The sequence below is a fragment of the Oryzias latipes genome, chromosome 18, assembly GCF_053564925.1.
Source record: "Oryzias latipes strain Hd-rR chromosome 18, Olatipes_Hd-rR_3.1".
Classification (NCBI taxonomy): domain Eukaryota; kingdom Metazoa; phylum Chordata; class Actinopteri; order Beloniformes; family Adrianichthyidae; genus Oryzias; species Oryzias latipes.
The window spans coordinates 5,080,510-5,107,617 of record NC_136254.1 but is presented as its reverse complement, the minus strand read 5'-3'; the positions used below and the strand labels follow the sequence as shown (position 1 = coordinate 5,107,617).

The following is a 27,108-nucleotide window of genomic DNA, read 5'->3' as shown; positions in this document are numbered from 1 at the left end:
TGAATGAGGCTCCACAAAGCTGTAGTTTCTTTTTCTCTCTGAAGCTCATGCGTCAGACTCAAGGCCCGAGGGCCAAATGTGGCCCGCCATGTCATTTTATGTGGCCCCAGAGAGCAATAGAGTTTTGAATTTCTTAAAATAAAAAAAAATGAAAATTAGTTTGTATTTATTCCTATCTAGGGGGAATTGGACTTGAAAGGTCGGATTGGGCTACTATACATTAGGGCTTAAACACTGTCCATATAACCTAACCTGACAGAATCAAATTTAAAAGAATTTATGCTAGAGTAACAAGCAAATACATGTTTTCTATAAAACGTTATAGTACATAAATAATGAGTTATTTAACATTAAGGAGTAGTTAGGTTTATTTTTCATTACATTTAGTTACATGTGTAAGTTACATCTGGCCCTTTGAGGACAGCCACTATGCTGATGTGGCCCTCAGGGCAGACTTAAGAAAGCATTACACAGTTCAGGAAAAAAGTTGTTCTTACTGTTGTTTCTTTTACAATAACTTATTTAGTATTTTTAGTGTCCTTGCTCACATATGACACCATCATTTTGTATTGTTTTATCAATAGAAATCGAGAGGTATAGGAAAATCGGAGTGGTAAGGCGCACGAGCGCCCTCTGCTGGCATTTGTTTGAACCTACAAGACTGACGTTTCAAACCTGGGAGAAAACATGACACGGCAAAGGGAATAACAAAGGACAAACGCTATTGTTCTTATGAATGTTTCATTTACAATAGTATGTTAGTGTTCATTTAGTATGTTAGTGTTCTTGCTCACATATGACACCATCATTTCTATTGTTTTATCAGGTCTAATACTTCAGAAATGCTCCATCTGGATAACATTTATAGATCTTGCTTTACAGCAGCTAGACCTGATTCTGGATGTTTCCTCCTTCACATCTTAGGTGGAAACTGAGCAGCAGGAGTTGGAGGCTCTGTGGCGCTCGGCTGTGGCGGCGCTGAGCCCCCATCTGGGTGAAGAAGCAGCTCGGGTGGAGGCCAGCCTGAGAGCAGAGAAACTCACACAGGACAGGCTGTCCCAAGTGCGGCTGAAGCACTTCAAGCTGACGTTAAGGATCTGCAGGCTGGAGGCGGAGCTCAGGGAAGAGGAGGAGGAAGAGTTCAACAGGGAGGTCCTGGAGGTCAAAAACCAGCAGCTGGAGGCTGAGCGGCGGCAGAAGGAACTCACTGAAAGAAAAGCTGCAGAGATAAAACAGCTGATAAACGAGAACATCAGGGTCTCCCAGGTTGGTACAGATTCAGGTTGACATGGTCTTCTTCCACTTTGTGGATAAACAGCTTCTGTGCTGCTGTTTGAGGTCCTGCCAAAGGTGAAGGAGAAGCTCTGCCAGATTCAGGTGGAGGTCCAGAACAAGCAGCAGCAGCTGGCAGAGGTGGAGGCCGTGGTGATGGAGAAGAAGGACCTCCTGACCCGGACCAGACAGGCAGGCGATCACCGGAAAATCATCTGTCATCGGTAGACGGTGGATCACCAGTTCTGATCCAGATTCCAGCTAAGATGAGGAAAACAAAGACGTTCATGGATCTATTTGTCTCGTAGTTCATGAATCAGAATGGAGCGGAGCTGGGAGCTTGTGGCCCCTCCCCCAGCGTATTTCCTATGTCACAAACAGGATTAGGAAATACTCAAAATGCAATTTTAATCTTAATTTTTTTATGTGTCCTGCATCATCAGAAAAATGCTACATGAAAAGGGTTAAAAACACCCAAAACACTTCAAAGCTGAGATAACAAAAGGCCCCAGCTGTTCCTGGTGAAGTCTGCTTCCTCTGAGACTCCCGACACGAACCAGTTGAGCTGGATCAGAATGAAAATGGGTCTGAATCTACAGCTTGCATTGACAGTCCTCTCCTGATGGGGGCGCTGTGACCCACAGCTGCCCTGTCATGCTCAGTGGCTGCAGCTGGACACTGCCTGGTTTAACAGTTTGGTGTTTTAAAAATGTCATTTCATGGCTGTGATTAATGTCTGTATTTGTTAGAGTCAAACTTTTACTGTGATAAACTCATTAACTAGATAACGATGGACTTCTGAAATTGCAGAATCGCTAAACCTCAGATGACCTTCTGTGACCTTAGGATTAATTTGAGAGCAGTTTGTGTCTTTAACTCCTTTTTGACTTAAAGACATTTAGAGGAGCCAGTTTTAGTGGACAAGAACTGAAGTGTCAGGATTCACAGATACTATCAATAAATAAATAAATAAACGATTTATTTGAGATAAAAACAATTTTCTGCAGACACACTTTAAAGCTGAAGGTCAGAGAAACCAGATGCATCAATGCTTCTCATGTTTAGGAGAACTGCAGTCCAGAACGTCCGTGTTTGTGACTGAGCTTCACAACCAGGAAGTGATTCTGAAATCCACTAAAGGCCCGTACACACAGGGACGAATATTCGCCAGCCGTTATTCGCAGCGTTTTTCAACACGTCATTATGCCCGCTTTAAATGACGCATTTACGCGTGACGTTTTTTGCGTCGGTGTGCACACTCACATTGTTGCCCTTTGTTTAGTCACAAAGCGTTAAACGTCGGCAAATATCGCGCGCAAAATTCGTCCCGGTGTGAACGGGCCTTTATTCTGATGCTATACCTGCAGTTACACCATGTAGAAAGCCAAGCAACATCCCCTGCAAGAAGGTTGTGACCAGCCCCACTGAAGCTAATCTCCAACTTGCTGCACTTAAAGTCGGATCTTTATGTAACAAATAATTTTTAATCAGTAATTTCTTCTCTTCTTAAAATCTGGATTTTATGTTGTCAACTGAAACATGGCTTGAAAAAAAACAGGAAACATCGTTCTAGTCGATTCAGCTCCCACCAACCACAAATCTAAATCTGAAGAACGAGAAAGTAAAATATATGGAGACGTTTCTGCACTGTTTAGAGATAATAATGTAACCTACAGATTATAATTAGGTGTTGTAGGTTTCCAATAAACCTATCAGGGTGACCACAAAACTTCCCCCGCCCCTGTCTCATGTCAGATGTGCTAAGTCATTTAAAGTACAGAATGTTGCGATTTTAGCTAGCGCACACATTTTTATCGGAATGTCCTGAAAATGAAATATGCGATTCCCTGGCCCACACTGAACAGAATGATGTTACAAACGACAAGATCGATAAAGGAATGTTGGCGTGGTAAACAAAAAACTATCACAAAAAAAAGTCCAAACTCGGCTAAAAAAAAATAATTCGGATTTTTTTTAAAGAATCGGCTAACAAAAGCGAGATAACTTTGTAGGGTATATCCAAACGAAGTTTTGAAATCATTACGTGTTGGCGACACGACGTACGGTTTGGCAGCCATTTCCTGCCAAAATCTGCCATTTTGAGATTTTTGCGTTTTTTACACAATATGGAATGTAATGCCTTTCGTTAAGTTGGTAAAAGAAGCATTTTCGTAATCTATGCTTAACAGCTCGTTTTGGAAAATAGTCAGAGTGAGACATCTGTCATTTCTGTTAAGTTTCGATTTTAAATTTGTGTCAGAGTGAGTGCTCTCACCAATGACTTGTATCACTAGAGGAGACACGCCCGCTTTAGAAGCCTGGCCGGCGGTGGCGGAGCGCGACGCCATCTTGGTGAGGTCGACGACGCCCACAAAACAATGATTTCTATTGCTTTTGGTGGTGTCTAAGTAGCTTTTATAAACTGTATATATTTTTAGATTTAAATATATTTATACATATATATAAATATATTATATTTTATGTATATAATATATATATATATATACATCATTTGTTGTTGTTAAAGAAGAGAAACAGTCAGCCTTAAAAGCTCAAACTTGAATGAAAATGCATTGTTGCAGGACTTCTTACAAATAAAAAAATTATTAGAAAGAATTTTTAAAATTAATTTCTAAACATTTAGAAGTTTTTGACATGTAATTTTAATTATTTAGAAAAACCCAACAATAAGTCAATAATAATAATAATAATAATAATAATAATAATAATAAATCAATAGTAAGTCAATACAAACAATAAATAAATAATAAGTCAATAAATAATAATAAAAATCATGATATTATTACTATTGTTATTATTATTACTATTATTATTATTATTATTATTATTATTAATAATAATAATAATAATAATAATAATAATAATAATAATAATAATAATAATAATCAAAAGAAGCCGAAAAGTGAACAACAGATTTACCCTAAAAAAAACAGTCTGGCCTCTCATCAAAATCTGTTTCCACAAATGTTTTGAACAGCCAGACTGTGTTGCTAGTTGGTACCACAGTGATCCATCTGGGTTAACTCTTTTTATAGCTAAGGCCCACTTTTTCCCTAAGTCTGAATCCATTGGATACCTGCAAGAAAAGTTCAGTCACTGAGTCAGAAATATATAAATCTATATTACTATAATAGCCTAGTATGCTGTATACAGGTTTAGCAAAATAAAATGTACATTTATATTGACAGCAAAATAAATGTACATCATGCAGCATGTTGATAATAGCCCTGCAGCATCATGCATGTCAACATGTGTTCTATTAATGAAGCCCCTGCAGCCTTAAAAGAAAAAAAAATTAAAATACTTACCTGTGAAATGATACACCTACCTCCTTATTGGACTCATTTCTCTGATTTTGGCAGTTGAAACCCAAACAATGAACTGGTATTTTGCAAAAAATGTGTTCAAATGCATTCACTGCAGCAGTAACTTGACCTCACCAAGATGGCGGTGCTCTCCTCCCATGAGGAACCACGTGATGTCTCCTTTAGTGATATAACTCATTGGCTCTCACCATGCGTTCTCAAGTTCAATAGACCTTTTTCACACTTCCGCATTTTTCGACCGGAAATACGTCAATGACGTGTAAAACAACTTCCTGTTAGCATAGCGGCACATATGAAGAATGGCAGAGTCGAAGAGTTGCAGTTTCTGTTGTGTTCCAGGCTGTTCGTCTTCCAACCAAAAACAGCCTGGCCTCTCATATCATTATTTTCCTGTGGATCCAAACCTGAAACCCAAATGGATACAGGCGATCCGAAGAGAGGAAGGGCATAGTTTTAATGTAAACACAGGTAGCACCCTCTGCTGCCGGCACTTCGCTCCGGATGTTGTGCGGCTGCGTCGTTCGTCGCCTGAAGAGTGGTGTCGTCCCGAGTATTTTCCCTTGGAACAACTTTACTGCTCCTTAGAGAGGGGAGTCAGTATATGACAGAACCTCAAACGTCAGTCTATGCAGCTATGCTGTGAAGCTAGCGACACGGTGGCTAAGCTAAGGCAGTAAGATGGATCACGACTACGTGACACACCCACCTGCAGGTAAGTTTGTTCATAATGTGTTTAGTTAACGTTAGTCAACTATGTGTACCGTTATTGGATAAATGCATTTCTACCTGAACAAATGAATGTTTATAATAAAAGCTGTTCACACTGTCACCTATTTTTATTACATGTATTTAATTAATTTTGGGTATTTTGTCATTAACAAAAATAAATGAAATGTATTTGTAATTAAATACTTAACATACTTTTCAAAACATGATTACTGTGTTGTGTTGAAAGGTAGAATAAATGTGTTTAGACTGATTTTTAATTTCTTTATCTTCACAGGTGCTCTGGATGAGGCTTTGGAATACATCCATGACTTAGAAGCCAAGTTCCTTTGCTGGAGCCAGGAGACGATGTCATGGCGGACAAAGAGTTCCTCATTGAAGACCTCCTTACTAACAACGGATCTAAGATCATGATTCCACCTTTTAAGCTTTCAGCTCCATCAGCAAAGAGGAAACAGAACAAACCCAAGCCATCACCCACCTCAGAATTATGGTGGAAAGAGTGATCGGTAGGATAAAGTCCTTTCACATCAGGGACTCTCCCGTGCCGCTCACACTGATGGGCAGTGTGAATCAGATCTGGCTTAACTGCCGTGTTTTGGCAAATTATCATGGACTTTTTTGTGTTGAAGAGTGAATTAATGTTTGGTATTTAAATAATGTATAATGTGCAAATAGTATGGAAAAATTTAGGGTTTCCACATATTCTTAAAATCTAATTAAATCTAATTGTTATATTCGTAATATTTTCCTGTTGAAATGTGACTTTGACTTCACAAAAAAATTAGATGAACAAATAAAACAATTTTAGTCAAAATTGTGCCTCATTTAATTTTTTGGTAACATCAACTGATTAATCACAACACAAATAACGTCAAAGATTTACAATAAAAAATAACATTACAGATCATCAACAGTAAGGCAGAAGGCTGAACTGATTGTTAAAGACAAGATAAGTGTAATTTAAGGTATGCATTCATGCATTTGCCATAATAATATATATCCAAGTTCTCTTTCATTCCATCTCAGAAACCCCATCCAACACAGCCATTAGAGGTTGGGGCTGCACCTAGCATAATCTGCTTCCAGATGCCATCATATGTGGATCTGGCTGTGGTCCTACACAAGAGAAACACAACACACAAAAGTTAGACATAAGTGCATAACTACATTTAAATTTAATTCATTATATCTGCTGTAACCATAATTTGGTTAGTCATAACATCAAAAAAAAAAACTTAACTTGCTCTCACAAAGCAACAAAAAGTTAAATGAATCACCTGTATATGCCTTGTACAGTGTGGACCTCAGACCATCCCTGCCAACTGTTTTGGGCTTTTGCACCACCAGCTCACTAACCGGTTCAGGATGGATTCCCTTATAAGTAATTACAGTCTGTAGTCACTACTGGGGGTGTTTTTATAATAATTTATAGTTGTTATGGATACACATCCGTTCTTAAATCATAATGATAATTTGATCACAAACCCACCTGTGTTCTTGGTCTGTGCCATCAAGCCACTTGTGCAGGCCAGGGGGGGTGAAACAGCCTGCTGACCCAACTGTGAATAATGTGCGGTCTGGAACAGGATGGCAAAAGGATGTCATTGCAGAATCCTTTACCAGCTGCACAACTGCAGGAGAAAGCTTTCAGGTTGGCACTTTCTGCATCCATCCAGTGATATCTAACCACAATAAAATAAATAGGTTAAAATTAAGACATACTTATGTTGCTACATCAATGTAACACGAAACTATAACTGTCAGTAGGGTGACCAGATTTGAGTTAGTAAAAAAGAGGAGTGAAGTGAGTTTGTGAGATATATTTCATCGAAAGTAATTGGTGTGCAGAGCTGCATACATGAAGCAAATATGATTACATTTCATCTATGTTCAATGTTATTTTATTATATAAGTTTCAAAAAAGAGGACATGTCCAGGAAAAGAGGACGTCTGGTCACCCTACTTTCAGAAAAATAATACTAGTAAGTGAAGAAAGTGCCGCAACTGTCTGCAGCAAGAAGAATGAACACGCAAACGGGCAACTTAACATTTCTTATTTACAGCTTCACCAAATTTTTGGGTGTTATGTTAATCTCATGCCTTTTCACTTAAACATACACACAACATATTCACTGCGATGTGTTATACCTTATATTACAAATAACACCAGGATTTACAGTTGACGTAAACAAACACACAGACTGACAGAGTTACCGGCGATGCGGCTATGGCTAAGCTAGCTAAAGCTTACCTTGATAATGGTGGATAAACTCTTCGTGGACGAATTTACATCCCTTGTCCAATTTGTTTCCTTTAGTGGACGAATGCATCTTCACACTCTTCATCACATCGGCGCTGATGAACTTCGGAACACAACTCAGGCTCTTCGAAAACACTCTAGGCTCTGCCATTCTCCGCCAGCGAAGCACAAACCGGAACTAAGTTTACACGTTGCTGACGTGTTTCCGGTTTTTGCGAAAAAGGTCTATTAAGCACATTTTCATGGAGATGCGGCCATGTTCGTGCTGAGCTGGGCGTTGGGAATTTTCCGTCTTTGTAAGTTGATTATACATTGTTTATGTTTCTTAAGAAGTTGTTTAGCTGTTTCTTGTGTAGTTTAAAGTGTTTTTACGAGCTGTGAATTAGTAATTGGCCTGCCATGCCTTGGAAAGCTGATGTCTGAACACATTTTTTCTGTTTTATTTCAGTTACAAATAATAATATGAGTATTGTTCAAGATGAAGACAAATTAAAGAAACATCTCAAACCAACTTGGAAGTACTTGTATTTGTTCGCTGGCTGTCTAGCAGCATCAAGTCACATGTTGTGAGGACAGTACATGGAAAAATGAACTTTTTTCGAGGGCTTTTCATGAAATTTGATGCACATGTCCCGAGTGTAAGTCTACAATCACCTCTGGAGTTTCGTCGACCTTTGACTTCAGGAAAAGGCCGCCATCTTGAATGTTCTATAAAAACCACCTTTACCACCGGATTCAAACACAAACTTGTCGTCGGAATTTTTCTCTGGACTTTTTGGGCATCAATGGCAAGCTACTGTGGAAAAATGTTGGAATTAAAAGTTGTAGATTTTGAACGGCGTGCGCGTGGCGAGCTAGCAAAGTGGTGCACTGTTAAAACTGTTTTTCAATGGAATACTGTGAAATTTTAATGCTTGCTTCCATGTCAGGAAGTGAACATAATGAAAAACACTGGATATGGACATATAAGGAATGTGGGCGCTGTTAGCAAAAAAAACACTGTTTCTAAGGACAACAAAGTTGACCTTTTCCCATTTGTCTCAAACTGACGTCGATCTGCTAGTCGTCCCAAGGCGAGCAATACAAAAAATGGTTGCTATGGAGATAAAATCAACAGAAAGGCTGTCAAACTCCTGACGTGCAATAAAGCCCAACCCGGCCAGAGCCCGACCAATTAACTTGATTTACAGGCCCGAGCCCGAAGCAAACCCGAAATTTCAATTTATCCCATAGTATTTTTGGCAGAAAGAAACGCAAGATTTCTTAAGGTTAAAATAATCTACATATTTTTATGATAATGATAAATTCATGTGCACAACGAAATAACCGTTCTGACATACAGGATTAATAAAGAGCTGTTTGACAGCCGCGCGCCTAAGGAGCTTCTTTGCAGCCATTACAAAATATTTATTAAAAAAGTCAACGAGAAAAGCCCAGCCCGGCCTAGCCTGGCCTGACCCGACCTAAATTTTTTGGGTCGGGTTCTGACTCGGGTTTCGGGCTTAAGATCTTACCTCTAGTTTGTCACGGAGCAGTGATGGAACTATTGTGTTGAAGGCGGAGCTGAAGTCTACAAACAGGATCCTGGCGTAGGATCCTGGAGAGTCCAGATGCTGGAGGATGAAGTTGAGGGCCATGTTTACAGCATCGTCTACCGATCTGTTGGCTCTGTAGGCAAATTGCAGGGGGTCCAGGAGGGGGTCTGTAATGTCTTTGAGGTAGGGGAGGACGAGGCGCTCAAAGGACTTCATAACTACAGAGGTCAGGGCAACGGGTCTGTAGTCATTCAGTCCTGTGATTCTGGTCTTTTTGGGGACAGGGATGATGACTGAGGATTTGAAGCAGGCTGGCACATGACAGGACTCCAGTGAAGTGTTGAAAATGTCTGTGAACACTGGAGACAGCTGGTTGGCACAGTGCTTCAGGGTGGAGGGGGAGACAGAGTCCGGGCCCCCAGCTTTGTGGGGGTTCAGCCGTTTCAAGAGTTTGTTTACATTTAATTATTATTTATTATTAATTCATTATTATTGACAAATTTATATATTGTTATTATTTATCATTGCAATTAACTTACTATTGACTTATTGTTGGGCTTTTCCAAATAATTTAAATTACATGTCAAAGAGGTCTAAAACTTCTACATGTTTAAAAATTATTTTTAAAAGTTCTTTGAAATGATTTTTTTTATTTGTAAGAAGTCCTGCAACTATGCATTTTTCATTCAAGTTTGAGCTTTTAAGGATGACTGTTTCTCTTATTTAACAACAATAAAATGTATATATAAATTATATACATATATATTTACTGCGCCACCCTCGGCCAGGCTTCCCAAGCGGGCGTGTCTCCTCTAGAGATTGAACTTTTTTTGTTGTTTTGTTTTTAATCTATATTGAAGATATACAGGATACAAAATCAAGTCAATTTTTAAGTACACAGATAAAAAAAGAGTAGCAAAATGTGCCAGGGGAACATAAAGAAAAAAGGAGAAAAAAATTAAAAAAAAAGATTATAAACAAGAGCAGTAAAAGCAGTAAGCTGCTATTCTGTACATTTAAAAAATTCCAGGGTGTCAAAGGTTCTTATAGCTTTGGGGTTGGAAGAATATTTTATTGCTTTGATGTATTGGTTTAATTCAATCATAAAAGGTTTGATTAATGGATTTTTTTCAGGAAATTTGCATTTATGAATATGGAATTTGGCTAGCATCGTCAAAAGGTTAATTAGATAGTATTCCCTTATTAGTGAATTATTAACATGATAAAAACCAAATAAATATCCTTGTATACCAAATCAAATTTTTCATAAATTTTACATTGAACAAAGGAAGTAAAGTCTTTCCAAAAAGTTGCTGTTTGGGGGCATTTCCAGAAAAGATGTATAATTGTTTCAGTGTCTAATTTACAGAAGGAGCAGTTTTTATCAATCTATGTGGAGTGAGGATTTGGCTGGGTAGCATCTGTGAAGAAGTTTAAACAAACATTTATTCGAAATAAAATATTTGGAGGACAAAGTCCAAACTTTCTTCCATTCAATATCTGGGGCAAATTTTCTCCAATAGTGGGTCACGTAGGGAACAACTGCAATATCTTTCTGAAACAGGGATCTTATTTTTTTATTTCTTGTAGACGTTCTCGTAGTAAACCAGGTCTTACCAATATTGGTTTCAAATAAAGAGACTGAACGTGAGGGTAGTGGGTGTACCAGACCTTTAAATAACATTATAATTCCTTCAGGAATAGCATCCATGACTATTGCAAATTCTTTGGGGGTAACTGGAATATTATAAGTGGTCAAGAATTGATTATATGACATTAAACACCCTCCTGAGTTAAAAAGTTGATTCACATAGAGTATATTATTTTGAAACCAGTAAGGGAAGAATAAAGATTTGTTTTTGTATAAAATATTAGTATTATTCCAGATATGAAAGTTGTGAGGAGAAAATGAATGTTTATAGATTAGGGACCAGGCCAGAAGCATTTCTTTGTGAAAATGTGCTGCTAATTTAATGGGCAACTTTTGAATGTTATAGTTAGATTGGAGAAGAAAAGGAAGGCCACCAAGTTTAGAAAATAAATAGTTTGGAATAAAATTCCATAAGGAATCTGGGTTGCTAAGAAATTTCTTAATCCAATTGATCTTAAAGGTGTAGTTTAAGGTGGTGAAATCTAAGACATTAAGTCCTCCTGTGTCTATTGAGTTCAAAAGCACTTTATCTTTAATGTAGTGAGTTTTATTTTTCCAAATAAATTTGTAAAGCATTTTATCAACGGTTTTAAGAGTGGTTGTGTTAACATTGAGAGCAAGTGCTGGATATGTCAATCTGGAGATTCCTTCAGCTTTGGATAGTAAAGTTCTTCCTCTTAAAGTGATGTCCCTCTGAAGCCAGAGGTTAAATCTCTTTTTGGTCTTTTCAATTATGGGATTAAAAATTAAGTTGCATCTATCCTCCGTGTTTTTAGAAATCATAATTCCAAGATAAGTTATTTGTGATTTTACAGGTATGTCCTCTAATTTCTGAGTAATTAGAGGAGTAAAGTTTGTTGTAAAAGTCAGAGCAAAAAGAGCCAAGAATTTTATGATCTGTTTCAATTTTGTTGTTAATTTGAAGAGAATCTAGAGAGTTATTGCTGAATTTAGTATTTTCTAGTCCAAAAAAAATAGGAAGAACATTGTTCCCCTTCTTCCATCCACTTTGCTCTAGATCTTATAAATGTACCTTGTGTTTTCCTTTTATACATCTCTTCCAGCTTGTTCTGATATTCACCAAGTTCTATCAGCTCATTTTCAGTGATGCTCTCACTGCTTTTATTAGACAAGGCAGCGATTTTAGAGCAAAGTTCATTTTCCTTTTTCCTTCTAAGTTTTGCTAAGTTACTACTATAAGATCTCATAAATGTCCCAATACCAAATTTTAATAGTTCCCATTTAGGGCTGAATATTTTTAATTCAGTAGCTTCTTCCCAGTAAGATGTTATTATTTTTATTTGTCATTTCTATTATGGTGTTGTGGGACAGAAGACTGTTATTTATTTTCCAGCATACAGCCCAGGGAATTTTGGACATTGGGGAGAGAGTTAACTTTAGGGTGACTATCATATGGTCAGAAAAAGAACCTGCAGGAGAATTTACATCAATATTAGTGACATTATTTTCTTTTTATGTCAGCCAGTAATCAATCCAAGATTGTTTAGAATAATCTTTGGTGTGCCAAGTAAATGATTTTAACGATGGGAATTTTGCTCTAAAAACATCCACAATTTCAAATTTATCCATGAAATTTTCTAAATACTTATTGTTTGGATTAGTTTTTTTAGGAGGGTGTCTATCTAAGGTATTGTCATTAACAACATTGAAATCACCACCAAAAATCAAAAAGGCCTCAGGATATTTTTTAAGCCACCAACAATTTTTTTCATCCCATAAATCAAATAACTGACTGTTTTCCAAAGGAGAGTTGTAGACTTATACATTAGAAATGATCACCACATTCTGGCAGATTAACAGCACCATAATAACTAAATGCCCATTAGGGTCACTGTAGTGATGGAGGATTTCACCAAGAAATTTATCATCTAGAATCAAAACACCAGCCATTTTTTTAGAACCATGAGCTCCCCATAATGCTTTACACCACTGACTTATCCAAAGGTTTAAATCTTCCTTTGTGCTATGAGACTCCTGAATAAAACAAAAATCACATTTAAATTGAACAAAAAAAACTGCTTTGCATTTCAAAATATTTCTTAAACCCCTGGCATTAAAAGAAAGAAACGATAAAGACATGAACAATAGAACAAATTCTCAACAGAGAACAATAAAGAGAAATGTGAACTTTAGAAGAGTGCTTCTTACTTAAAGAAACAGGTTAGAACTCGAGCTTCACTTACTCAGAATATCAACATGTTTAAAGCCTAATAATGTCATTAAAAACTAAGTGACATGAATAGTCACATTTTAACAACCAAGAACAAGATAGAAAGATTTCAACTAAGTTTTGCAGACACCTTGAAGTTAAGTTTTCTACCAGAAAGGAGTCAGAGTGGTGTTCCGCATCATCCTCAGGGTGGTAACATGGTGACGGTTAGGTGAAAGGGGGCAGGAACAACTCGGTGCCGTTGGCGAAGGCGCGTCCAGCAACGAAGTACCGTATTTTCACGACCATAGGGCGCACCAGATGGTAGGGCGCGGTCTCAGTCACGGGGGATTTGTCCGTCTTTGACACATACAAAAGGCGCACCGGGTGTTAAGGCGCGCGCACGTTAACGCCCCGTTCAGAACTGCTGCGCGTCTAGAGTGGGTTAATAAACATCCAGTCTCTGCGTAGCTGTCACAAAATATGTTTTCATTTTGTAAATGTTCTATATGTTCAATTTTTTGTGACTCATTGCTGACCCCTTGTGGTGAACCGAAAAATTGACTGTGCATGCGTTGTCCATGCGTTTGGTCATAAAAAGTCTGATGGGGCAGCATTAGCGTTATAAGAAAGAAAGCAGAGAACAAGCTTGAACTTGACAAGGACAGGATTGCTAGGTATTTAGCCAAAACCCAGTGTGACTTCTAAATGAACATTCCCAACGCTAGTCATAGAGGGGGAGTTTGGGAGCGACAGATCAGAGCAGTAAAGAGCGTGATGAGTTCTGTTCTTGCACAAGTTGCCGGACGATTAGATGACGTGTCTTTAAGAACCATGTTTTACGAGGCTATGTCAATTGTAAATAACCGTCCACTCACTATTGAGACAATCAACGATCCAATGAGTGTTGAGCCTTTAACGCCTAACCATGTGCTCACGATGAAAACAGCAGTTCCACTCCTACCTCCAGGTAGATTTGTCAGAGAAGATTTGTATGCTAGAAAAGATGGCGCAGAGTTCAGTAACTGACAGAGCATTTCTGGCACAGGTGGCGCAAAGAGTATCTAACCACCATAAGCTAAAGACAGCAGTGGCACATGCCTAAAAGAAATGTGAAGGTTGGAGATGTTGTGCTACTCAAAGAAGACAACATGCCTAGAAATGAGTGGAAACTGGGGAGGATAGTTGAAGCAGACAAAGACGATGATGGTTTAGTGCGAAAGGTTAAGATTAAAATGGGACAGAGAGATTTGGGAGAAAAGGGTGAACGCTTGAAGCAAGTGTCTTTTCTTGAACGCCCAGTTCAAAAACTTGTAGTTTTAGTACAACATGAGTAAGATGTTAAAAATGAAAGTTAACAGTTTAAGGTTCTTCATATTGTTATTTTTGAAAATTACAAGATTTTACATGTGTACATACAAATCTTATGTAATTTTGGTGGCAGTGTAGCTGTCACAAATATGTTTTCGTCTTGTAAATGTTCTATATGTTCATTTTTTTGTGACTCATTGCTGACCCCTTGTGGTGAACCGAAAAATTGACTGTGCATGTGTTTGGTCATAAGAAGTCTGATGGGGCAGCATTAGCGTTATCAGAAAGAAAGCAGAGAACAAGCTGGAAGAAGAAGGAACAGAGCACGGTGCAAAGACTCTCAAATGGAAAAGCAACTCCTTAAAGTGTGATCAGAGGGTAATATTGTTTCATTATATTGTAATTTTGTAAATCATTATTTATACGTGTATTCTGAAAAGTGTAATTTGTGATTCATTTGGTTACGTGAAAATAAACAACCAAAAGATCAGCAGTCGGAGCGTGGCTTTTTCCTGATCATATTGAAAAACTTAAGGAGCAGCGACAGTGAAAACCATGACCTGTCGGTGAGACGACAGAAGCTGGCGGGAGTCGTCCTGTTGCCATTGGAAAAGGCCTGCAGCAGCTAGGGAGCTGAAGAAGAGCACAGCCACATCATTGGAGACGAAAATGGACTGAACTTCTCAGCACAGTGCATTTTATGCCTAACAGGTCAGACTGTATCATTAGAGTTGGTTAGAAAAAGAAGAAGACAAAAAAAAAGGGAAAAAAGAAAAATGTTACTGATGTTCTAAGTTACTTGTTATTAGTTTGTTACTTGATGGCTTTTGAATTTTGTTATTGTTGAACATTTAAAGATAGTGATTTGTCAATACTGTTCTGATAATGTGAATTAGAGGTAATAATTAATGCGTTACAGTCTGAAAAGGCTCAACTGGAAGAAAAGTTAAACAGTGTTTACCTTGATGAGTCAGAAAAGGAACAAATTGAGGTACGCATAGGAGAGATTTGTGCAGACCTGGAAATACACAAAATCGAAATACAAGCAGGTTGTCATGCTGACCCGCAAGTTAGACGTTCTGAAAGAGAGAAACGTTTGACTGAAAGGATGTTTGAGTTGAAGAAAGATGAGTTGATAAAGAGAGAGAAAAGCTTTTTGTCAACTTACATGCAGTTCAAGGCAGAAGTTCAGTTGACAAGAGCTAAACTTAAAGTGCAATGCTCCAAATCAGAGCTAGTTGAGAGAATTCGTTCGATTGAACAGTCTGAATGTGATGTAAAACATAATTATGAGTCAATACGTGTAATAACTGCACCGCCTCAAGACATTAGGAGGAAAATGGACAGTTGTACATCAGTCTCTGCTGAAGTCATTCTACTGTTGGAAAGGCGTTATGCAGACGTAGACAAGGAGTTTGACGCTGAAGCAGTAAAAGAATCACTTCAGAAGTTACTCCAAAGAAAGGATGCGAAGTCGATATATGGCTCAACGGTATCAAGAGCAGAAAAGAGTCAGCATGATTTAAGTTCTCAAAGCAGTCATGTAACAGCAAAAAGGGCAGAAGCTGCTGCACGCTTAGCAGCAAAAAGGGCTGAAATTAATCGAGAAATTGAAATTTCCGCGCAGAGACGGGAGATTGTTGTTCAACAAGAAAGGCTAAAAATGTTGGAAATTCACAGGGATCTTGAGGCGATCGAAGCAGAATATAATGTGTATGTTGAAGAGGAAACAAAGGCAAATGCTGAAATAAGAGACATTGAGGTAGAAGCCACTTCACTAAGTCAGCTGTTAGAACAGTGGCACAGTTCCTTGCAGCCTCAAATTCATCTGAGTGCAGCTCCACTTCCTTTTCCAGCCACAAGAAATGTTCAAAACTGTCTGTCTTTGAACATTTTCAATGCATAGCATCTGTAATTTTCATTTTGTAATACATGTACCATCCCCTGACATTCTCGTTGTTCTGACTATTGTTCCTGTCATACATATTTGTTCTAGTTGTTTTGAACAATAAGGTTAAAAAAGAAGAGGTTGAGTGTGTTTGGGAGATATTTGTCCTGATTGACCCGTTTGGTGGTTCTGTTGGAGTCAGAGTCCTGATTCCTCTCCACATGCTGGGGGGGTCGTTGTTCCTAAAGAGTCCCTCTATCCGTTCTCTGTAGTTTTCTCTTTCTGAAAGGGTTAACAGATCAGGACTCCTCTTCCTATGCACACCCATCTCACAACACGTGGAAATTCAACAGAAAACCTTTACTAAATTATATATTTATTAAGGAGATCAAATCTCTATGTTTGAAAGTCAAGGGAATGGAAATGACAAACAAAGGGAAGTGGGAGTGGTTTAAATTTGAAAGCAAACGTATAGCAGGTGAAATTGGCAAACATGTTGTAAAAAATAGGAAAATAAAGCAAAAGGAAATTGTCAGAAAGATGAATATTTTATGCAACAAGGCTGATCCTTCAGAGGAAGATCTGGCCGAGTTAAACATGCTCCAGAAACAACTTGATGAGATTTATTCAGAAAAAGCAAACGGTACTTTTATATGATCCAGAGCTAAGTGGATTGAAGAGGGAGAAAAAAACACAACATACTTCTATGGATTAGAAAAATGTAGACAAACAAAAAAACAATTAGGTAAAATAAACAAAAATGGAAGATTAATTGCAGACCCAGAGCAAATTAAATCTGAAATATTTTCATTTTACTCAACTTTATATAGCTCAAATTTTTGCCAAGAAAATTGTGACATATTCTTTACCCAAATTAAAGAACACATCCAAATGATAGAAGACGTTGATAGAATTAGTTTAGAAGAAGATGTAACTATATTTATTTAACACCCAGAATAAATGTACCATGTGGAATAAGGCAAGGATGTCCGATATCACCAAAAATTTTCATTCTATGTACTCAACTCTTAGCATACTTATTTCTAAACAACCCTAATTTTTAAGGCATTAAAGTTTTTGATTTTGAATTCCGCCTTAGCCAGTTTGCAGATGACACTTTTTTTTTCTAAAAGACAAAAACATGGTAATTAAATTAATTAGAGATGAAAAAGAAAGAGAAGAAATAAACATGACGGAAAAAATTAAATGCAGAAATGATTCAATCATTGGTTAATCAGAGATCTAACCATTTTTGGAAGAAATTTGTTGTCCAAATCTGAAGGAATTTCAAAATGAATATATCCGTGTCAATCTCTCTACATTAACCCAAAGAATGTCAAAAAAATTAACTCAGTTATTTATAAATTTATTTGGAGAAATAAGACCCATTACATCAGAAAATCTCAACTAATTAAGGAATATAATTTAGGAGGTATAAGAACGACTGATTTTGAATCAATGGTTGGAACCTTTAGAATAAAATGGTTAAAAGACTTTCTGGCTAATCTTGACTCATTATGGTTTCATTTTCCCAAAAACATCTTCAAAAAAGTTGGTGGATTAGATTTTTTGCTGAGATGTGACTTTGAAATTTCCAAACTTCCTATAAAGATTTCAGAATTTCACAAACAAGTAATTTTCCACTGGAAAATGATATTTAGTCACAATTTCACCTCTCAGTGCGCCCCCCTGTGGAACAACAGAGTAACTACCACAAACAGGAAGACAATGTTTCATCAGAATTGGTTTGACCACAAGATCATTTTTGTAAGTGATATTCTTGATTCAAATGGAGAAATTCTTCAGTTAAGAGACTCAAAAAGTAAAAATGATATTGAATTATCAACCAAGGAATTTCAGAAAACCTGCAGAGAAATTCCAATTGCTTTAAAACTTTTAGTAAAAAATACAATATTGTCTTCCTATGTTCAAATTAAACTACCAAATTTAGTAATAGGAGAAATACAACTTAGTGGGGAAAAAATGTAATAATAAATACGTAAACAAATCCTGTAAAGGGAAATTATACCATGACTTTAGTAGAAGAGTGAAATATAAAATAACTGAGACACCTGTCACATCAACTATGGAAATTCATAAAATGGCCAGAGGTCCCCAAAATTAAAGAAATATATTTCTTTAATTATAAAAAATTATTACCCATCGACAGAGACATTGAGAAGTAGATTTGGCTTTGAGGTTGATCCGTGTGATTTCTGTCATGTACATCCAGAAACAACCAGACAGCTGTTTTTTTCATGTCCAGTGATCCAAAGATTCAGGCAAGATTTTCATAACTGGCTTAGTCCAAAAAATGAACAACATACAATTCACAGAAAAATATATTTTGTTTTATAACAATAAGTTGCCAAAAGAGACAACAAACTTAGAGAACATCCTCCTGATTTTGGGAAAATATCATATCTATAAGAAAAAGTGGAAAAAAGATCAGCCAAACCTCCTGTATTTTCAAAATGAAGTCAGACTGTATTTATCATCATTGAAATGTATTCACAACTCAAATACTTTCATTGATGAGATTTGTAACTCTGTAACTGTAACTGATTTTTTAAATATCTTTTATACATGATACTTTGTTGTTTTGTGTTTTTTAGTTTTTTTTATCTTTGTTTTTGAAAAGAGCTGTGCCTTGCATCTTTGTGTGTTGTGTCTGCGAGAGTTTTGTAATGATTATATTTCAATAAAAAAAAAAAAAAAAAAAAAAGGACTCCTCTTCCTCATCTGCAGCTCCTCCTCTGTCATGATGGGCGTCACCAACAGGAAGAGAAGAAAGAAGCTGATTGGCTGAACTCACAGTGAAACCATCTGATTGGAGGATCAGAGTCAAACCGGTTTCTGAGGAAGTGAAACTCTCACAGTCTGTGTGTCTGAGAGGAGAAATGGCGCAGAAAGGAGTGGATCTGGATGAAGAAAGCTTCAGCTGTTCCATCTGTCTGGATCTGCTGAAAGATCCGGTGACTATTCCCTGTGGACACAGCTACTGCATGAAGTGTCTTCAAGGATTGTGGGATGCAGAGGAGAAAGTCCACAGCTGTCCTCAGTGCAGGAAGACCTTCACACCGAGGCCTGTTCTGGTGAAAAATGTCATGTTAGCAGCTTTAGTGGAGCAGCTGAAGAAGACCGGACTCCAAGCTGCTCCTGCTGGTCTCTGCTATGCTGGACCTGAAGATGTGGTCTGTGACGTCTGCACTGGAAGAAAACTGAAAGCCATCAAGTCCTGCTTGAGCTGTCCGGCCTCTTACTGTGAGGAACACCTTCAGCCTCATTTGAAAGCAGCTGCATTGAAGAAACACAAGCTGGTGGAACCCTCCAAGAACCTGCAGGAGAACATCTGCTCCCGTCATGATGAGGTGATGAAGATGTTCTGTCGCACTGATCAGAAGAGCATCTGTTATCTCTGCCCTGTGGATGAACATAGAGGCCACGACACAGTCTCAGCTGCAGCAGAAAGGACTGAGAAGCAGAGAGAGCTGGAGGAGAGTCAGCAACAAATCCAGCAGAGAATCCAGGACAGAGAGAAAGAGGTGAAGCTGCTTCAACAGGAGGTGGAGGCCATCAATCACTCTGCTGATCAAAGCGTGGAGGACAGTGAGAAGATCTTCACTGAGATGATCCGTCTCCTCCAGAAAAGAAGCCGTGATGTGGAGCAGCAGATCAGATCCCAGCAGCAAACTGAAGTGAGGCGAGTCAAAGGTCTTCAGGAGGAGCTGGAGCAGGACATGGCTGAGCTGAAGAGGAGAGACGCTGAGCTGAAGCAGCTCTGCCTCACAGAGGATCACAGCCACTTTCTGCTCAACTACCCCTCACTGCCACCACTCAGTGAGTCCACCCCCTCAGCCAGCATCCATGTCCGTCCTCTGACATACTTTGAGGATGTGACAGCAGCTGTGTCAGAGCTCAGAGACAAACTGCAGGACATTCTGAGAGAGGAATGGACAAACATCTCACTGACAGTCTCTCATGTGGACGTTTTACTGTCAGAACCAGAACCAAAGAGCAGAGCGGACTTCCTCAGATATTCATGTCAAATCACACTGGATCCAAACACAGCAAACAGAAATCTGTTACTGTCAGAGGAGAACAGAAAGGTGACAGTGATGGAAGAACCTCAGTCTGATTCTGATCATCCAGACAGATTTACTGATTATGATCAGGTTCTGAGTAGAGAGAGTCTGACTGGACGTTGTTACTGGGAGGTGGAGAGAAGAGGAAACTCTGTTTATGTAGCAGTCGCATACAAGAACATCAGCAGATCTGGAAGAGAAAGTGGATTTGGTTATAATGATAAATCTTGGGCAATACTTTGTTCTCCAGACAGGTTCTCATTTGTCCACAACAGCATAAAAACCTCCATCTCAGCTCGTGTTCCATCCAGAGTAGGAGTGTACCTGGATCACAGAGCAGGTGTTCTGTCCTTCTACAGCGTCTCTGAAAGCAGGACTCTCCTCCACAGAGTCCAGACCACTTTCACTCAGCCGCTCCATGCTGGACTGTGGGTGGGTTGGGTTTCTGGATCCACAGCAGAGTTGTGTAAAGTGAAATAGTTCCTGAAATAAGTGAAATGTTTGTTTTCAGTGATTTCTCTGCTTTGGATTTTTTAGAACTAAACGTTTGAACTGTTCAGATTCTGTGGAGAAATGTTTGTAGTCAGAAATAGAGAGAAATGAAAATCTCTAGAATGTGGATTGGAGACATTTTTGAACATGAATGTCAAACTTTTGGGAGTCAAATCTGTTTTCTTTTGGTTTCTTTGAATTCAAATTTCACACACATGTTTTTGTGTTGTTGTCATGGGAACTGAAGGAAGCTGCAGCACAAATGGAATCAGTGAGGTCACAATCCCAGACTTTCTCTGGTTTGTTCTCCACAGAAACGACAAGAGAAGAAGCTGAAGGAGAAGATTGTGTTTGTGGAAAGAAGAACATTTACAACTTTGTTTTCTTTCTGCTTCATTTGACAACTTTGGATTGAAGATTTGTGTTTTCATGTCTGTGTTCTTCAGAGAAAAGTTTTTTCTGATCATGTGACAATAAAAACCTCCTGATTCTTTTGTCTTCATTTCAGAGTTTGAGTGAAATGTGATGAAGAAAAGTGGGAATAATATGAGGGAAGAACTGAAGCAGTTTTCCTGGAACTCCAGAAATGACAGAGTTCATGTTTAGAGCAGAAACATCTGTCAGTCAGTCTGAGTCCTTTTAGCTTCATTATTGGTAGGATTATTATCAGCTCACGAGTTTCTAAATATGTTGGCCAGAGCTTTATTCCTGGTTGAACAGACCCAGAAGAAGGGTTAGGATTAGGCTAATCCGTGTCAACAACAACATTTAGCTTCTGTCTATGAAGACTCTCATTCATCCAGGTTGATTCCATCATAGTAGTAGGTTTAGGGGCTGTCATCTCAACATTTAGCTTAGGATGCACTGAAAATTCATGCGGGCAATGCCACAATGTGCATCTTGGTACGACGCTGAAGTTGGCTTCTGATTGGTGAGGACACTAAAGGAACATTCCACTGCATTTTTCACACTAAGACCACATAGAACCGGGTCCTGTTCAGAAACCACAGGACCTGGACTGCTCAAACCTGGATTAAATTAGGATTTAGATAGTAAAGATTACACTAAGCACAGTTTCTGATTTGTGAAACCTTTATTTCAGAAAAAAATCTTTACACCTGGTCTGAGGTGGTGTCAGTGTGAAAAATGTGATAAAATCATCTTATTTCACGTTTTCACAAATCTAATAAAGGTTTTTGTGTAGCGTCCTCTCTGGGCCGCTAGACGGGGGGATTGGGGGCGTAACAAAGGTTTTACGGAATATGTGAAGTTACAGTTTTACAGAATAAAGGACATAAAAAAGTGATTCATTGTCCTAGAGCAGGGGTGTCCAACTCCAGGCCTGGAGGGCCGGCCTCCTGCGGGTTTTCCTGCCTTATCTGCTGCTGATTACCTGGATCAGGTGTGTTTAGCCAATAAGGATCTTCAATGGCAGCTTGGTTGGAAAACATGTGGGACACCGGCCCTCCAGGCCTGGATTTGGGGACCCCTGTCCTAGAGTGTGGTAACTCCAACAGGAGGCTGGGTAACTGGGTTGGATCAGGATGTTGTCAAAGTTATTTCTGAAAACACAAGACAGTATTAAAAAAGAAAACAGAAACCAAGAGCCAAGTATGATTTCTCATGAGGAGAGCTGGGAACAGACAACCCTTCAGCACCTCTGCTCCAAACAGCTCTGAGGGTGTCTGCCCCCTCCTCACACCTTGATTCAGAATGGGGTCGCCCTGGTTACATGGGGAGTGAAATACCTACAGGTCCCAAGGATAGTAGTTGTCAATATATTCTGATCATCCTGATGCAGCGAATGTTCTCTGATGAAAAATGTCAACAAGTCAGAAATGACATTTTCTATACAGCTTTAAGTCTACTGTGGTGAACCGTCATCCTTTTTCCTACTTCCTGCTGCTGTTAAGCTGAATAGAAACAGGACTTCATTGTTTCAGGATCCAATAAAAATTCTATCAAGTTTTAGTACAAATCTAGATTTTTAGCACTTCCTTCCTGAAATCTGATGGGATTTTCTGTCTTTTTTTCTCATTTTAGTGGCAGAAATATCTCTTCATAGTTCCAGAGTCTGTCTTAAATTCATTCTAAAGAACTTCTGACTGTTGTTGCTAAAACACAATAGTTGTTGATAACCATGAAGAACTCTGGACTTTGTCTCTTTTATGATCTTTGACTGACAGTAAAACCAATAAATGTTACTGAGTTGCAGTAAATCTTCTGGGAAATCCCAGACTGTCCTGGACTCTGATCCTGAAATCCCTCCTCCTGATGACAAAACCTTTAAAAGTCTTGAAGGAAACAAGTTGTGAGGAAACCTTTAGTGCAGAAAGAACTGCAGCTTCTTCAACTGGAACTCTGCAGCAAAATGAGCAGGAAGGATCTGGATGAAGAAAGCTTCTGCTGTTCCATCTGTCTGGATCTGCTGAAGGAGAAGACTTTTGATGTCTTCTTGTCAAAGATTCAAAGGTTTTTATTTTGGCCAGCAGCAGTCACAGACTGCAAGGACCATATTGATTGATTGATATTATTGTATGTTTCTGAGAGAGTTGATGATACTGATCTCAATGCTAGCACTTTTAGCCACATTAGCATAGCTAGCATAGTTAGCATAATTAGCATTTTAGGCAATGTGTTTTTTGAGAGTTGATGATGCTGATCGCGAAGCTAGTACTTTCAGCCACATTAGTATAATTGGCATAGTTAGCATAATTATCAAATGCAGCTTTCACTAGCATTGATCAAAGGTGGGCAGTGAGGGCGGCGAATGTGCGTAGAGTTGGGCGTGGAAGGCAGGTTGCGTCTGCGGGCCAGACAACGTCGCTTCCGACTTTAATTTCTGTGTGTTTTTTGACCTGTCTGTTGCTCCCAGACCACCACCTGGTCCTGCAGTTGTCCGAAGGAGACACATAAATGGCAACACTAGGGCACAGTTTGCAGAAATGATCAACCTTGAAAACGCCCCTGGTGCTAATTTTGATGAATTAGTGAACACTGTTACTTCTAGCATTTTGAATGTTCTGGATGCCATTGCTCCTATGAAGATGAAAATCAGATAAAGTAGACAGAAAGCTCCCTGGATAAACAATGATTTGGTCAGCGGACAGAAAAGGCACAGAGCTGAGCAAAAACTCCAGGTTCATCATGAAATCTATAAGGGAGAGTTGTACACCTACAACCAAACCGTATGCAGAACAAGGGAAGATACTTTTCTGAAATCACTGGAAGCTGCAGCCAGATTAGTGAGTTTAAATGAACATGTGCCACTTTATCTGTCAACGATGCTCTGATGTGTTTAAAATGATGTAAATTACAATTTATTATTTTTTAGCACTTATAAAAGCAGAAGCAACAAAAGCACTGGACATTAAGTCAACTATGAATAAAATCACAAAAAAATAAAAAACAATAAAAGTTTAGGGGTTCAGCTGTTGAGTTTGGTTCTGATGCTGAGTTTGGTTTGTTCTGAGTTTCCCCGTCTGTCTCTCCAGGTTCAAGCTGTCTTCCTTTAGTTAAAGAAGTGTCCGTCAGCTTAGCGTCAGCTCATCTCCTCTGTTTCGGCCCTCCTTTGTCATGTTTCAATTTATTTATGAAATGCTTTAAGTTTCTGCAACCAGGCCAGGTCTCTGGTATTTTGGGTCCCTGATAAAAATAAAATAAAATTTAACAAGCTGGCCCACTAGATCTGCTGGAGTTAAAAGCCTTAGGAAAAAGATAAGTCTTTAAAAGCGTCAAATTGGAGTTATTTGCTCCCACCGTCTGGTCCCCGTTAACAGAATGGTGTTGAGCCAGCCTTCTCTCGTCGAACTACTTTTTTTTAATGTAAAAGCAAAGTGTAATACATATATATATATATATATATATATATATATATATATATATATATATATATATATATATATATATATATAAATATATAAGTATATACATATAAGTATATATATATATATATACATATAAGAATATACATATAAGTATATACATATAAGTTACATGACAGTTCTTACATTTTGCTTTTACATTAGAAATATGTAGTTCTTGCTGTTGCCGCAATGTACGGAAGAAAAAAACAAAGCAAAAGTAAGTTTTGTTTTCATCCAGACATAGGAAGTTCAGATCCATCCAAGATTTTATGTAATCTACCTCTGCAGATTGTCATCCATCTCCACCAGATTATAAGGGACGGTAAAGCTCTGTTGACACTCTCTCCCTCTATCTTACAGCCCCTCACAAACCCAACCTAACATTACAGGTGCAACAAAAATGGCAACCAAAATTGGGGCCATCCAGCCGGCATAAATTAAGTTTTTTCCTCTATGTCCTCATATCTTGAACATATCTTGAACCCAGGTGGCACTCAGTTCCACGCAGATGTGGAGGTTCCTTCTTGTCACTAAACTGAAACAAAGAAAACACAAAAACACAAGTTTTATTTCAGCGTTAGCAGATAGAGGTTAGTTAGACTCATAATCACTTCTGAAGCTATACAGAAGTGAGGAGTGCAGCACTTACATGACTCCAGGTTTGGGACAACGATCATCAGTGAGAATGAAAGAACGGACTCTGGAGGGACTCAACGTTCCTGGGAAGAATTTGAAGCAGCAGTTGTCTGGACCGTTGGAATCTGAAGAAAACACATTTTTAGAAAGAAAATGAAATAAATTAAAAATCATCCTTTTTGTCTGAACTCACTGTTGCAGGAGACGGTGCAGAAGAGCGCAGGATGGATGGCGGCGGTCCTCATGTTGATGGATTCCTCTGGAAATGATGAAGGAGAAGAAGGTGATCCTCACGGTTGATCTTTGATTTGAGTTTGGGCTGAAGATGAGTCGGGGTGGTATTTATTAGGATCCTCAGAAAGGTGTCAGAAGAGTTAATACAAAAAGAGGGAGGTCCGTTGTAGTTTGAAAGGGGCTGATGACAAAGTTTCCGTTCGTCTCTGAAGAGTGGGCAACCTTCTTAGAATTCAACGATACTTCTGAAATATCACCAAGTATTCTTTGGGAAACAGCAAAAGCAGTCATGAGAGGGAAAATCATCTCTTATTCAACGCATAAAAAACGCAAAGAGAAAGCAGATTTATTAGAATTAGAAAATAAAATAAAAACTCTGGAGACTGCATATGCTGCTTCTGCACAGGAACACATACTGGGCGACCTGAAAAATTTAAAACTGCAGTTAAATGACATCATTAATAAACAAACACAATTCCAGATACAAAGGCTTCGACTGGAAAGATATGAAAACTCAAATAAATCTGGCAAATTTCTAGCTAATCAGCTTAAAATTAATAAAGAAAAATCAACAATCACTTCTATTATGGACCAAACAGGGAATGTCACCCATGACCTGGTAAAAATTAATAATGCGTTTAAACACTTTTATCAAAACTTATACACTCCACAGATCAATCCATCAGAACAAAGCATCAACTCATTTCTCAACAATATAAACCTGCCCAAGTTAAACGAAGATCAAATCACAAATTTAGACTCTCCGCTCTCGTTGTCTGAGCTTCATGAAGCTCTGTTACTTATGCCTAACAGCAAAGCACCAGGACCCGACGGCTTTCCTGCAGAGTTTTATAAGGAATTCTGGGAACAACTGGCACCAACGTTTTATAAAACGGTAAAATTTATCAATGAAAGCCAATCTCTACCACCTAACATGAACTCTGCCAACATTATCCTTCTTCTAAAACCAGGCAAAGACCCCACGAGTCCTTCAAGCTATCGCCCCATTTCTTTAATTAATGCAGATGTAAAAATTATCTGCAAAGCACTAGCACAGAGAATAGAAAAAATCACTCCTCGCATAATTCACTTTGATCAAACTGGATTCATCAAAGGCAGACACTCGGATGACAATGTCCGCAGACTCGTTAACATAATAGACTTTGCCACCATCAAAAACCAGGAAATGACTATACTATCACTGGATGCTGAAAAAGCCTTTGATAGAGTAAATTGGAAGTTCCTCATTGCTGCCCTCCATAAGTTTGGGTTTGGAGAATCATTCATCAATTGGATCAAAATATTATATCACAACCCCAAGGCATCAGTTAGAACTAATAAACAGACTTCCAACAGGTTTTTTCTTGGAAGAGGAACTAGACAGGGTTGCCAACTCTCCCCCTCTCTTTTTGCAATATTTATCGAGCCTCTAGCTGCAGCAATAAGACAGAATGAGAGCATTAAAGGAATTAAAACCAAACACAGCCATCATAAAATCAGTCTCCATGCAGATGACATATTACTGTTTTTAAGTAATATACATTCTGTAAATGAAACGGCAACAATCATTAATGAATTCTCTTCTATATCAGACTATTCCATTAATTGGAATAAATCTGTTTTATTACCACT

At 38.4% G+C, this 27,108-nt stretch overlaps 3 protein-coding genes across 5 annotated transcripts in view; all 3 read left to right on the top strand.

The window, feature by feature from the left end:
• Positions 1-8,119, top strand: part of cfap184 (cilia and flagella associated protein 184) — a 37,079-nt gene extending 28,960 nt beyond the window's left edge. Inside the window, exons 2-3 of the mRNA XM_023965781.2 lie at positions 925-1,266; positions 1,339-8,119. Of these exons, the coding sequence (XP_023821549.1) occupies positions 925-1,266; positions 1,339-1,500 (504 nt within the window). The 3' untranslated portion in view covers positions 1,501-8,119. The remainder of the gene's footprint in view (positions 1-924; positions 1,267-1,338) is intronic.
• The window catches only part of LOC110014400 (tripartite motif-containing protein 16-like), a 30,118-nt gene continuing 10,838 nt past the window's right edge, over positions 7,829-27,108 (top strand). For 2 of the 3 annotated variants that reach the window (XM_078936688.1, XM_078936687.1), the window contains exons 1-2: positions 23,025-23,212; positions 25,444-25,525. The gene's annotated coding sequence lies outside the window, so the exon portion shown is untranslated. Of the gene's footprint in view, positions 7,905-23,024; positions 23,213-25,443; positions 25,526-27,108 lie in introns of those variants that run through there. The other variant, XM_023965877.2, reaches the window with a different exon arrangement.
• On the top strand, positions 7,845-21,242 carry LOC110017127 (tripartite motif-containing protein 16-like). The gene is made up of 2 exons (XM_023965876.2): positions 7,845-7,904; positions 18,912-21,242. Exon 2 carries the CDS (start codon positions 19,064-19,066, stop codon positions 20,726-20,728), a length of 1,665 nt encoding a protein of 554 aa, XP_023821644.1. The 5' UTR covers positions 7,845-7,904; positions 18,912-19,063; the 3' UTR covers positions 20,729-21,242.